Here is a 15,122-nt window from a genome sequence, read left to right as displayed (position 1 = left end):
TTTTGGTTAAAGTTTTTTGTAAAGTCAAATATCTCAATTATTGCTTGAGATATTCAACTGAAACTTACAATACTTATTTATAGTAACAATGTACATCTGATTGACAAGTTGGATAACTCTGCCTACCATATTGACAGAATTATGCCCCTTTGGAACTTAGAAATTTTGGTTAAAGTTTTTTGTAAAGTCAAATATCTCAATTATTGCTTGAGATAATCAATTGAAATTTAAAATACTTATTTATAGTAACAATGTACATCAGTTTGCAAAATTGCATAACTCTATCTGCAATATTTGCAGAATTATTTACCCCTTTGAAACTTAGAAATTTTGGTTAAAGGTTAACGGTCTTCAAAGATATTTACTTGAAACTTTACACATGCACTTAGGGTCATAATTGGAGGGTCATAATTGTATGTCACTGACCAAGTTCCATAACTCTATCTTGCATTAAGGCTGATTCATATCCCCTTTTTCTACTTAGTCTCTTGGTTAATGTTTACATGCAAGTTTTACATATCTCAATAACTATTAAAGATATTTATTTAAAACTTCACATATGCATTTAGGGTCATAATTTGTAGGTCACTGACAAAGATCCATAATTCTATCTTGCATTTAGGCTGATTTTTCTCCCCTTTTTCAACTTAGAAATTCATGGTAAAGTTTTGCTTGTAAGCTGTTATCTCAATAACTACTGAAGGGTTTGTGCCTTTTTTTGGACAATTTTATGCATTCATAATAATAAAGTAGTGATTTACTTGATAAAACATCTTAATAACAAGCCTTTGTACCTTTTCTGTCAAATTTATGTATTCATAGGTAATTAGTATTATTATACTCAATAAAAAACCCTTGTGACATTACCTTCCGAATAGTCAACCCAATTCTGTATAATTAGACTCTCTCTAAGGCCTATAACATGAATTTATAAAAAAAAATTAGCCCTTTTGTGAACTTAAAAAATTTAACAATATCAAGGCTCTTTTACTATCAAGCACTTAGAATAGTCGAGCATGCTGTCCTACAGACAGCTCTTGTTTAAATTTGATAAGTATTTGAAATAAATACCATTATAGGTTATAATATTATATATAATATGACACATACTTGCAAACAATTACTTTCATGATATAAAGAAGATTTTTTTGTTATAAATATAGTGAAATTTCCCTGGGAAAATCACAGCGACCCAGCATAATAATAATAATTATTAATATGATATATAAGTTCTGAAAGAATAAATATGATATATAAGTTCTGAAAGAATTATCAGCTATAAGTCTACATGTCATGTATCCCTGTTTCTCGTATTATCGTGGTTTCTCGTATTATCGTGGAATAATTAAAACGGATGGAAGCGACCCTCGGGACTTCCATCGATATCAGAAAACTTGTCTATTTAGCAGAGCTGCATTATCTCCAGTAAAAATAACGAAAGAAATGCAACAAAAACAGATTAAAAACAAAATAACTGTGGAAATAATCGTAAAATCCAGAGAAAAAACATTAAATTTATTATTTTTTTCCCCAAAATCATCAATTTTCTAGTTTTTTCCATGTTGCAGAAACCTGTGGCGGGTCTCTGACACAGGCGCTTCAAATGACGGTCTCACACTACTATGTGTACAATACAGCTCAAAATATTTGTTCCACAAATAGATAATATACAAAACATATGAACTCCAATTAAAAACCAATAATGAAACATTGTTTGACCTTATCATTTTTATTTTTGACATCAAAACAACAAAAACACGTGCCACTGCGATGGAAAACTGTAGTATTCATTGCTAAATGGTCATATAACTAATAAGTAAACATAAACTTAATATATTTTAGAGGGATTATGTAAACAACAACACTTAACTGAGTTCAAACTATTTTTAGAACAAACCAAATCAATTGGTAACAAACGGCGTCAATATGATCCTAAAAAGTTTGATTACGGCCTACCAAGATGTTATTAAAACACTAATAATTACATGGCCAAGCCATTTAACACTTAGGCCTAATTAAGAGTTGCACCAATGATTTGAACTGGTGTGTAGAATAAAATCATCACATACCGACCAGCCTTAACAACCAATCAAATTCCACGATAATATTAGAAAGCACCTGCTTCACATAGAGGGTGAAGGTCAGTATATATAAGCAGAAATATTTTTTGTTTTGCTTACGGTTCCGATCTTTCTTCCACTATATTTTCTTAAAGAGATATTTTTCTGGGTATCAGGCTAAAAAATAATATACCAAAATGTTTTATAAAAAATATCCAACCAAGTTTTAAGTCCTTAGCCCCACGATAATACGAGAAAACAGGATATATATTTATTCATTTTTTTAGTTATCCAAAAATTAAATACCATAAAAAGATATTGATTAATTAAAATATGTTTTTATATAACAGATAATCATAAGAACAATTAGAAGTGTGAAATTTTTTTTAATAAAGCATTATAAACACTGGTTAATTAATTACTAAATTAGCACCTTTAGAAGTGTGTCACAGGGTGAGAAAAATGTGCAGCCTGACCGGGACTCGAACCCGGGACCCTCGGAATACCGTATGGCGGCTCTACCGATTGAGCTATCCGGCCGCTTACACATTTTCTCCCCTATATAGTGAACAGTTCTGAACCGTGACATACTCCCCTGCTATATTGAAATTCGTCCTCAAATTTCACAGAGTTACAGAGCAATGTGAATTTAACTCTGATCTGTATTCAGTCATGGTGACCCTCTTTGGGTGCCAAATGTCACAGGGTGAGAAAAATTACCATTTGATGTAGGTTTAGACCTCTAATCTTTGTGCAAAATTTCAGATCATTTGCGCACTTTGTTTTTTCAGAATAATTATTCACATTGTAAATAAATGACCTAAAATGAAAAGGGTTTAAACGCTTTTCACTCAAATCGGACTAAGAAAAGCATATACATACGATTTTCAATTATTTCAAAGTATATTTCTTAACTATCTTTTGCATATATTTCTGTCTAAAGAGCCCCAACTCATTTATGTAAGAAATTCAAATGTTATGTTTTTGGGCTTTTAAACCTCAGTGGAGTCCCTTTAATCCATACAGTATACAATACTATATATAAAAAAGTAGCCGAAACGTCTAGGAGGTGTAAAGACCAAAGGTGAAACGTCCAGGAGGTGTAAAGTCCTGAAATCAGGCCCTTTTTTGCAGACACTTCACCCCTCAGACAGTTCACCCCTCATTTTAAGAAATTTGATTGAGACACTTCACCCCTCATTTTTTTAATTTTGTGTTAAACAATTATTTATGTAGATTATGTTAAATACATTCAATAGTGATTGAGTTGTTTTATTTGTTTTTAAATGACGTTATGAATGATCTTTGTATTAAATGCAGGATAATTGTGTCTGATAATGATGATAAATAATTCATATTTACTATATTTTATAAAGCAACTGATTCATTCATTCATATTCATTTATATTCATTTTATTTATTTATTTAATTTATTTATTAAGAATAAATTTAATTTTCATACAATTATACCATTTTAATTCAATTATCTAATCAATTGTGAGATAACATTGAATAAACAACTAATCAACATGTGGAATAAACAAGGTGACATGCAATAAAAACTTAATGGATGAAAGTGCTGTGATATATATTTGGCAATACAACAATTTACCTAAATCAGCTTTTAAACTTAGTAAAAATAAAGGTAATATGAAAATTTTTAATCAAAATAATACTAAAATAATAGGTAATAGGACATTTCGGACCATGGACATTTCGGACCAGACACTTCGGACCAGATTTTGGGACACTTCGGACCAGATATTTGACGTTTCGGACCATGTGTTGGACATTTCGGACAAGGAATGTCGTTGTTCTTTAATACCTGCTAGATCACGATTTAATTTGGATGAAGTTGACTTTAAATATGTAAATTCAGCGTATATCCTACGCTTACCAATATAGATCTAAAGGTATTCTATTATTGTTTAATTTTTTTTTCAATATTAAAAAATTGTCAGCGTATAGAAATACATAAATGAATTACGATAGAATTACGATATAAATATTTTACATGGAAAGTCAAAACAATGGTAATATAAGCTTATCAGAAAATGTTAAAATCGCGTCGGACAGGTCTTTACTGCATGCATTTTGAATATCATAAAATATAAAAATGTCAAATATTGTAAATACATCCTGAAATAACAAATAATTATATATAAAAGGAATATATGTTCTGGTCCGAAGTGGTCCATCATGGTCCGAAATGACCATCGCATGGTCCGATATGTCCCAAAAATCGGGTCCGAAATGACCCAAAATCTGGTCCGAAATGTCTGGTCCGAAACGTCCGTGGTCCGAAAAGTGTCCGTAATTCAATAATAAATATAAACATATATAAGCATTTTGTTGTTGACCAACTTGTTTTTATTTACTTTATAGAACAAAATTGGATGAGGGGTGAAGTGTCTTACTGATTTTGGGGGGTGAAGTGTCTTAAGGGGTGAAGTGTCTTCAAAAATTTGAGGGTTGAAGTGTCTGGGGGTGAGGTGTTACTTGCCTACCGCAGTACATTAAACGGCATATCAGAAGAATAACCGATTAATAAATGGGTTGCACTAAAAGCTGCTGACGAAATTAGCGTCACGATACATAAAAATTTTAATGGCCGGAAACTGGAAAAACAATGAAGGTGGTGGAATTCTGCGGTAGGGAGGGTAAAGAAAAACGACGGGAAATTACTATTATCTTTTTTATTTTTTATATAATTGCATGTAAAACTGTATTGCTTAATTTTGTGATGTTAGATCTTGCGAAAACGAAAGTAGAAAAGTTAAAATATGTTTAGAAATTTACATATTCAGCATTAGGCCCTGGGCCAGTGTGAAATTTTCTCGTTGAAAGATGTGCTAAATTGACCTCTTTTACACATCCAATCTTCCTAATATTATATATTCCAATTAAAAAATTCCAAAATTTCAAAAAACAAGTCCATAATATGCTATATAGTTTTATGGACTTTGTTTTTGAAATTGGAATTTTTAATTGGAATATAAGTAATAGGCCTATTAGGAAGATTGGTGTGTAAAGAGGTCAATTTAGCACTCTTCAACGCAAATTTCACACTGGCCCAGGGCTATGCATATCATTAATGAACTAATGGATTTTTTATGAGGTTAAAAACATGACAACAATCACACGTAGCTAACATTTTAAACTCTACTTTAATATCTAATTTCTATAAATCAATAGAAAGTACATTTGGTTTACATGTAGTCTGGTTTAAAAAGAACACTGATTAATGCAATTTAATGAAGTTAACCCTGATAAATTGTGAAGTTCTAGGATAACAAGAAAAAAGAAAACCCAGTGTAATATTTTCTTATACCTCCATAACATCCAACTAAACTCAACCCCAAGAAGCAAAATACTTAGGAGTCACCATTAGTTCAAGACCTTTCTATGGCATATATTATAATCTATATATATAACACAATATTACATTTAAGCAAATAACTCCCTTATATTCATTAGAAGAAATGGTAAACCCCAAATAAAAAAGATTAGGAAACTGAATAATAAAGACCTATGTTAGACCTCAGGTTGGAAATATTGCTCCATAGTTTGGCATCCTTGGTAGAAGTACTTAACTTAGAAGATAGAGCAAGTCCAAGATCAGCTGCTCCTAAATATATTTTTAATGACTAAGACTATATACTGTATACAAGTAGTTGTTTCAAAATGATAAATGATCTTAAACTGGCAACCCTTTGAACAGCGTTCGAAACATCAGTGCTGTAACCTAACTGGTATAAAATCCAGACAACATTATGTTTTTTGTTGACCACACCTGAAACACCTTAATGAAACAAGAAATCTGAAACCTACCTCAGATACCCTACTCGAGGAACAATATCATCAAAAATTCTTTTTTTCCTTAGGAGCATACATCTTTGGAATAGCCTTCCTCAAACTGTTCAGTCTAGCCCCAGTTTTTAACACATCTTTACTGAGAGGCATGACCCATTCTATAAATTCTAAATCACACTTTATGTCTTTTAAATTAATAGTCTTGTAGAACTTTTATTCTTTTTAACTTTATAAATTTGCATATTAAATAATGTCTTTTATTAACAGTTCACCTGACAACGTGCCTCGGCTAGTCATAATCAGAATTGATTTGTTAATTTTGCAGTATGATGTAGATGTTAACACTGATTTGCTTTCATATTTGAAGACCTTTATACAAGATCTTCAAGTTGACCCAGTCTCAACTTAGCTTTACCTTAACTCATAAAAGACTCTGACCTTTGAAAGTCAATATATTGAACTGTACTTTTGATTTTTGCCCATTATCCTACTGACTAATTTGGGTTAAAGAATGAATAGATTGTCTTCCTACATGTACATGGACCACAAGTTTACACTTGGTGATTTAAAAAGTCAACAATGTTCTTTATAGATCAAGTGATTTTGAATTACTTGCCAGAATCGTGGGTCTGTTTAATAGGGTATGGTAAAAACAATTTTGTGTCCAATAGGTCCATAACTTTTTTTCAATAGAAATTTGAAATTACTAATTTGGCACAACATTTCACAACAAAAGACAATGTGTCTTTTGGCAAACATAATAATCTTAATACAATGAAAACAAGTGAGTTCGAAGAAATTTGGGTTGATTCTATTATAATAAATCTATATAACAAAAATAATGCTTTTGACAAATATTGAATTATTTGATATGACCTTGAACCATTAAATTGACCTTCAATAGTCAATATATTATAACTTTGTTAATTAATTGATTGGTTCATTCTTGGGGACAAAAGAACACTTATTACAAAAAATCTGGCAATAATGATTACAGTAATTTAAATGTGACCTTGAATGTCTTAAGGTCAAATATGAAAATTTGAATAATAATTGTTTAAGACAGTTATGTTTTCTAGGGCAGTATATTTCTTCAATTTTCTTTTCTTTTTAATGGGTTCGACCTATAGAGGAGAAATTTGAGTGTAACCCCCCTGCCTGGGTTGGTGGCTCTTGTCTTTAGGTAAAGTTTTTCCCCTGTGTTTTGATTTTAAGATTTTACTATTAGTTAAACACTGCTAATTTTTTTTCTTGCAGGGTCCAGTTTTACAACCTTTACCTAAGTATAGCAGGAAAATGGCAGTGAATTTCGTTCCCTCTGGTTTGTTAATTTTATTATATTCCCTTTTATTTAGTGAATTGTTATATGAAATGTACCCCTGCCTATGTTGGGTAAAAACTCCAAGCTGGCAGATATAAAGTTAGATTAGTAATCATTTTGAAATAATTTGTTTGGCACATTAATTGATCATCAGGGCTCACAAGTAGGAAGGCAAATAAAAAATTATGTATCTTACCAGTCCGATGTATCAGAGCTCCAAGTGGCATTCATAATCAGCTTTTAAAATGATTTTTCATAGAAAAATCAATATTACACCTAATTGCAGCAATAATTTAGGGCCCCTTTAAATGAAAAAAAAATACATTGTATGTAAATTTATGGTGTGAAAGGTAGTTAAAAGTTAATGTTGCTGCTATCTATATCTTTCTGCTTTATTGGATGGGAAAAAAAAATACTGTTTCATCATACAGTAAAATAAAAGTAGTAGGAAGTACTTAATATAGCATGGCATGAATTATTGATAATGAAGCAAGTAAATATCGTAGATATTGACCTACTGAATTTTGTTCAGACATGAAATTGCTACATAATTACCAAGAATTTTCATTTCTTCAACTGAAAAATACTTTGAAAAATGTATTTCCAGCCAATAACTAACGTTCAGATTGACTTATCTTAATGAACACTTGATGTAAAGCAAGCTTATGTAATGACTTCATTTTGGATTGCACGCACACACCCGGCCCTCCCTTTCTAGGATCAAGGTCAATGTCACAGTTACTAAAAATAGAAAAATTGGTAACTGGAGTTAAAGGAACTCCACTGAGGTTTAAAAGCCTAAAAACATAACATTTGAATTTCTTACATAAATGAGATTGGGCACTTTTAAACAGGAAATAATATGCAAAGATAGTTTTAAATATTAAGAAATATACTTTGAAATAAATTTGAAAAAATCGTAGTTAATTTTTTTCTTAGCCCAATTTGAGTGAAAAGCTATTAAGCGCTTTTCATTTTGGGTCATTTTTTTTAAAATTTGAATAATTATTCTAGAAAAACAAAAGTGCGCATATTGATCTGAAATTTTGCACAAAGATTAGTGTCTATGGTACATTTATCTGCAAAAAATATTTTCAGTCCCCACCCATGTCAAAAAACCTCAGTGGAGTCCCTTTAAGGAAAGAAATGTCTCAAACTAAATCGTGTAAAATAAGTTTATGGGTTTACAGAACAGAATGCTTGCTTATTTTTTTTTTCTTATTTCACATAAAAATTTATACCAAATAGTTAATTGTACATTGCTTGTATTTTTTATTCAAAAATAGAAACCAAAACTTTAAAAAGGGAATTTAAATTTAAATTTATTTTTTTGGGTTTAATTTTCCCTTTTTTCTTTTTAAAAAAGTCACAAGTAAAAAGACCCCTAAAAAAAGACAGGGGGTGGCAAACAATGTGTATCCCAAAATTTTATAATATTTGTACCTTTGGTTTTTTCAAAATTTTTCTTTAAAACCTTGATTGACGATGGGACAGGGTTTTGGGGGGGCATCCATTTTTTCCTTTTTTTTTATTTGTTTTGGGAGTAAAAAACTTAAAAAATTAAAAAAAAAATTTTATCCTCTGAAATCAAAAAGGGGATTTTAAGTCATGAAAAATTGTTCTAGTTTTACCCTACCAAGGGGAAATGTTCAAGTGATGGCCCTGAGGTCAAAATTGGTCATGTTTCAAGGGATTTTCCTTATTAATTTTGCATATTGAAAAAAATTAAAAGCTTGTTCTGTTAGCACTCAAATGTTAGAGATTACATATTTGGCATAAAACATTGTATAAGTGGACATCTACAAAGCTTACTCATACTATAGCCCAGGTGTCAAAATTGTTAAATAAATCAATAACTTCCATAGCTTCCTTATAACAACCATTGATTTACATTGACATTTCATAGCAGTCATTGACATTCCAAAGCAACCATTGAAATCTTGTTTCTTCATTGTCTAAGTTATAAAATTAAAAATGAAGTATGTTATATTTCAGCTGCTTTAGCAAAAGCTGCATCTGAGAAGGATCTGAATCAAATTTCAGAATGCATTGGTTCCAATTGGGAAATGCTAGCACCTTTCCTTATAGAGAGAAACTCAACAGCTACAGTAGAGCAGATAAAAGATGATCATAGACAAAGGTTAAAAGCGTGTTTATTATTTACTTTACAAATGGGGTACACAAAGCAGTGAACCCCATCCCTTGGCCCCATTTATTTCACTCAATGTACCAAAACTGGTACGTCTGGGGACAATTTTTTGGAACGAAAATTTTTGACAAACTCAAAATGCCTTTAAGGATATTTAGAGCATGGGAGGGGGAGTTTTTTATTCAGTTTACTGTTTAATATCTATTTAAAAAACATAAAAAATTTTTTAATTTAGTTTTAAAAACCCCTAAAAAAAAAACGTTTCTAATTTTTTAAATATAAAAAAATTTAAAGAATATTTTTTTTAAACAGTCACTAAAAAAAAGAAAATTAAATTCCCGATGGGCAGGAGAAGTTTCTAAATTTATCACAAAAAATGGGCCCCTTTTTTAGGGTCGCCAGAATAAAAATAAAAAGCTGTCACATTTTATATTCAGGACCAATAGTTTGACCATTGGTGGTCATCTATCAACATTCTGTCATCTCCTTCAAATGGGTCATCAAAGTAACAAAATTGTTAAACCTTTAAACATATAAGTTTAATGCCAGAGCTTTTTTCCTTTAAGCACATTGGGCAGATATTCAGGGACTTTCCACTTGAAGGAAAAAACCCTGATGTTTTCCCAATTTCAATGCCTTATGGTGGTTAAAACAACATGCTATTTCTTAAAAGATATTGCCTTTGATATATACATACTGAGTTGTCCCCACCCCCCTAATCATTTGTGACTTTTATCGGCCCTAGGCCGAAGAGTGGACTCAGTCTGAATCCCTTAAACAATCAAATTCATATTGTAATGAACTTAATGGGCTGATCATTACCAGTTTTGTTCCAATTAAAGCACCAGTATAATGTTTTAGTTAACCTGAGTATAGAATGCGTAAGAGGTATGCTTTTGTGATGGCAGTGTGTACATTCTTAAAAATTTATCTGCCGCCATTTGTCATTATCCACATTGTCTATTAACAACATATACTCCTTAACCATTTGAAAGATTTTCTGGAAACTACACTGGAATGATTTTTAGCAATAGATGACCTTTAACATTAAGATAATAGAAATGGTTCGAGTCTGATGCACCAGAAGGTAACAGGAGCTAAAAACTTAAAAGAATTTTAAAATTATCTCAGAAAGAACAATACATACACCTTAGATATTATGGATGAACCATTATCTAGTAGTGGCTGTCTGCCAATTTAGATTAAGATATAGCCATGAGTTCAAAATTAGCCCAAACCTGGGAAGAAGGACTGGGTTTTCATTATCTGTATATTGTAGGAAGTAAAAATAAAAAAGACATGGCCTAATGGAAAGCTACATGTGTACCAAGGTTGTTAAAATTATAGCCTGGGGGTCAAAATTTGCCCCTCTTAAAGGGTCATAAATTTCTTAATACATGTACGTGCACAGAATTGTATTATTTCTTAAACATTTAAAGAAAAACTAAAAAATAAATTACACCACGAGATACCTTTACTCTCGACTGACAAAAAGCTAAATAAATCATTGAGATATATTGAACAATAAAGTTTACATGCAAAATCAAAACACAACACTATCCTACACTTGAAGTCCGCAGATGCGAAGTTGTCACACACTGACATCAACTTAACATCAAAGTCTAATGTCCGGTTCACTTTTTCAATGTAATTACCTCCCGTGGCGACACATTTCTTATGCCTGTGTATCCATTGGTCAAAAGTTACTTTAAACCAGTCTGAACTGAACAAAGAAGCTGTCCAAATGTGCGCCCTGGTGCATAGCTCTAATGATGTTTCAAATCATTGGCCCCTCAGGTCCTTCTTTGGAACAGACAGAAGTCTAATGGAGCCAAGTCCGAGTAGTATGGGGGGTGTGGCAGTAGACTGAAACCCGAGCAGGCTAATATCCAGTTCTTTGTCTTGAGCCCGTGTGGGGGGGCATTATCATGGTGTAGAATAACATCGTCCAGGTCTAGCTGAGGTCGCCTCCAGCGCAAGGCTTGTACAAAGTCCCGACGTAACACCTGAAAGTTGATAACGCACAACGACTGCATTACAGCAATACTTTAAAACAAATTTTCTAAAATTAAATAAACAATATCTATTAAAATATTAGAACCGGCTAGCTCTACACGTATTTATAGAAATATATAACTCTGCACCGTAACCTGCCTGTCAACGTCCAGCAGTTCTTTCACTTAAAGGCTGTTTTTCCAACAGTTACTGTAGACATCCGACGACCAGTTCTTTCGTCATCATACATTGATGTCCTTCCTTCTCTTAATCGCTCATGCCATTTATACACAAATGTCTTTCCACCAGTAGGCAATGTTTAGAGTTTAGCTCAGTGAAAGTTTCAGTCCCACACAAAACTTGATGACAACGCGTAATTCAATGTCATCTGCTGACGTCATTCTCCATTTGGTAGACATTGAGGTTAACGCTGCTGCGAAAGAACCATCCAATACATTGTCTTTAAATTTACAGGAAATGATGTCAAGACGTCATACCAACAATACACGCGTTAGCACCAATCTTGCTTAAATTTTCTTCCCAGAGTGACATTTTATGCTATATAATGTATACTTTAAAAACAGCTTGCTTCAAGTCACAGGACAGTGGTTTGCTATGGGCACATGACTGTGTATTTGTAGGCAAATTTTGATATATTATTCGGCAGTATGGAAATGTAATTAATTTTCAAACATTTTGGTTTACCTCTATTCAAGTTTTCATGTACTAGTAATTCAATAAAGTAATATGGTTTTTTAATTCTGTGAATTTATCAATCAGCCCTCATACATGTATAGTACTATAGTTAAAACTTTTAAATCTTCTCTCCATAACAAGCAATGGTAATTTTGGCTTAAATTTTGAAGTGGAACCAAAATTATAAGAATAATAGTTCTGGGGTCAAAATTGACCCTGCCCCGGGGATCATCAGTTTAATATAGTTAAAGATGAAAAATCTTCACCAGAACCCATAGATTTTAGAGATGTCAGAGATATTTAGCATGAAACAATGTGGGCCTTTGCCAAACTTGTTCTGATATTGGCCTTGTGCAGTTTTAGGTTGAAATAGGGTCCCATTCAAAAAGCAGAAAAGTGTCTTTTTTCACAACTTTAAATAAAAAATCACAGTTATAGTCATTAACAAATTTGTCATTGACTTACATGTAAATAACTTGAGAAACAAACATTAAACTATGTGACTTTGTTTTATAAGGTGTTATAAATCAAGACATTTTCCAACACATAATTAAAACTTTTTTCCCATTTAGAATAGCTAAATATATAGAATTATATAATATTAAAAATTCATATATTAAAAGTCTCTGCATGATTTATCTTTCATTACAATTTAAGTAAAGAAAATTGTTTACTTGTTTAGGTAGAACAGGATACCAGCGTCCAGAAACTCAGCAACAGCAAGCTTTAGGTAATACTTAGACTACTAGATATATATGTCACTCTATTTTATTTAGGAAATTGTTGTAGAATAATGCATGGTTCAATTTCAAATGGGCAGGAATAAAATCACAAAGGCCAATAGTTTGAGTGGTCTTTTAATTTATATAGAATATTTTTGTCTTCATTTGAGAAACTACAGTGCTCTGAGGGCTTAGATATTTAGCATGTAGCATTGCCTTGTGAACATCTGAAAAGTCCCCTAGAGTTAAAAATAATGTATCATTGTATGAAAAATTACACAGGTTCCTGCCCCATGGGTCACTTAATTGATTCTGAGTGTTATAGGTAAAATCTTGTTAAAAATGCAATCTATTATTTTCTAGAGAACCTCTACATTAATGTTCTATAAAAAATGTGCATTTGTGAACAAAACTGACTCAGCCAATGTGATTAAATTACTGTTGTTTTTTTTTTTTAATATTGTGACCTTTTCTAATCATGTATAATACTATAGATGAGAGATCTAGGGCCATCATGGCTCTCTTGTTTTCTGAGGCATGACACTTTCATTATTCTAACTTGATTTGCTGCATTTAGATGGTAGTATAGACTTAGAATAAGTTGATACAATAAGTATTATTAACTTATTTTTTTTAAAGAAGAAGTGTTATATAGCCTGATAATGTTTTTGCATTAGTGAAAACCTTAAATTTTTGATAATGTATCAAGTACATGTGAATTATACTTACAAGAAATAACAAAAATTCTAATAATCTCAAGGTGTAGATTTAATGCATTGAGTGCATTATTGTGGATTATTGCATGGTTCGAATTCAAATGTGTAGGAATATAATCATGAAGGTCAATAGGCTTTAGTGATTGATTTCAAAGCATTTAAACCATAAACTGTATTATACTATATTGTAAGAAAATTAAATATCTATTTCCATCCTAACATGCTAATAAAAATGAAAATTGATAAAAATATGTTGAAATACATTGAGTGCAGAAGTAATTTTCCTGATGTCATTTAGTGGTTTATTGATGTCATATGACATGTAAGCATTCCTTTTTTATGCTGTGCATATATCATGTAATAATGCATTTGATTGCCCTATGTACGTTGTAGCATCTAAGGTTAATTAGATATGAATTTCTAATAAATGATTATCAATTCTTAGTCAAAAATAATGTATGATCAACTGGTTGAGTTTTCATCTAGTGCTAATTAAATGGACAATTTAATTTGGACGATTTTACGATAATTTTATATTATATTTTACTGGTGATTATTTTATTATTGATATATTGAGTACAATGAAATAAACCTTCATATATAACAATTAAATCTCCTTCAGGAGAGAGAATGGATGTTGGGCAGTCTGATATTAATGAAGGTGACTTTAGAACAATTCAGCATTCTGAGCCAATGCAAGGTGTGCAAGAGAGTCGGAACAGTATGGGTCAGTTTGCTAATAATAGGCAGCCGCAGCCTTTGCAAGGTGTACAGGAAATTCCACAAAGGATCAGTGGATTCCAATCAAGTGTTGATGATGGTCATATGAGAATGGATGGTGGTCAAACAAGTGTGGATGGGAGACAAATAAGAATGGATGTGGATGGAGGTCAACCACCTGTATCAAGGGGTCAATTAAGTGTGGATGGGGGTTCAGTATCTAGGGATCAATCAAGTGTGGATGGAGGTCAACCACCTGTATCTAGGGGTCAGTCTAGTTTGAATCGGGGTCAAAGGTCCTTTAAAGATGCTTGTTTGTATGATGGTCGTTTACTTGATCTTAATGAGGATATAATTGAGAATTTAAGAAGAGAAAATAAGGAAAAAATCGGAGAAGGTGCATTTGGAAATGTATATAAAAGTGAGTACATAAAATCTACAACATTATTGGAAAGGGCTTATTTGTTTAATGCATTAAAACTTTATACATTTATATCATTTTGTTGTGTTGTTAGCTCACCTGTCACACAGTGACAAGGTGAGCTTTTGTGATCACAATTCGTCCGCTGTCTGTTTCCATAAACTTTTACTTTAAACAACATCTCCGCATTAATTAATGTACATATTTATAATTATGAACAATTTACAGTTATATATGACATAAAATATTATGCATAAAATATAGAATTTTAATATTGAAAAGAAAATTACGTAGTGCACAAAACAAATACAATGAGTCAAGACAAGACAAAATTACATAATTACCAATCTTTAGAATAACATTATTAGTCCCCTACCGGTTTAACCGGAGGGGACTTTAGTTTTACCCTCTGTCTGTCTGTCTGTCTGTCAGTCCGTCCACAAAACTGGATCCCGAGATAACGCAAAAAGTACTGAAAATATTTTTATGAAACTTGATTTATGGATAGA

General features: G+C 31.7%; 1 protein-coding gene across 1 annotated transcript in view; it reads left to right on the top strand.

The window, feature by feature from the left end:
* Nucleotides 1–7,169: 7,169 nt before the first annotated feature.
* LOC132715353 (uncharacterized) overlaps nt 7,170–15,122 on the top strand; it is a 45,360-nt gene continuing 37,407 nt past the window's right edge. Inside the window, exons 1-4 of the mRNA XM_060698343.1 lie at nt 7,170–7,194; nt 9,190–9,345; nt 12,717–12,764; nt 14,095–14,613. Of these exons, the coding sequence (XP_060554326.1) occupies nt 7,170–7,194; nt 9,190–9,345; nt 12,717–12,764; nt 14,095–14,613 (748 nt within the window). The remainder of the gene's footprint in view (nt 7,195–9,189; nt 9,346–12,716; nt 12,765–14,094; nt 14,614–15,122) is intronic.

Source organism: Ruditapes philippinarum, unplaced genomic scaffold (assembly GCF_026571515.1).
Source record: "Ruditapes philippinarum isolate M1 unplaced genomic scaffold, ASM2657151v2 ctg1665_1_1_1_1, whole genome shotgun sequence".
Classification (NCBI taxonomy): domain Eukaryota; kingdom Metazoa; phylum Mollusca; class Bivalvia; order Venerida; family Veneridae; genus Ruditapes; species Ruditapes philippinarum.
Note: the sequence above shows the minus strand (reverse complement) of the source record. Positions and strands in the feature narration are given on the sequence as shown.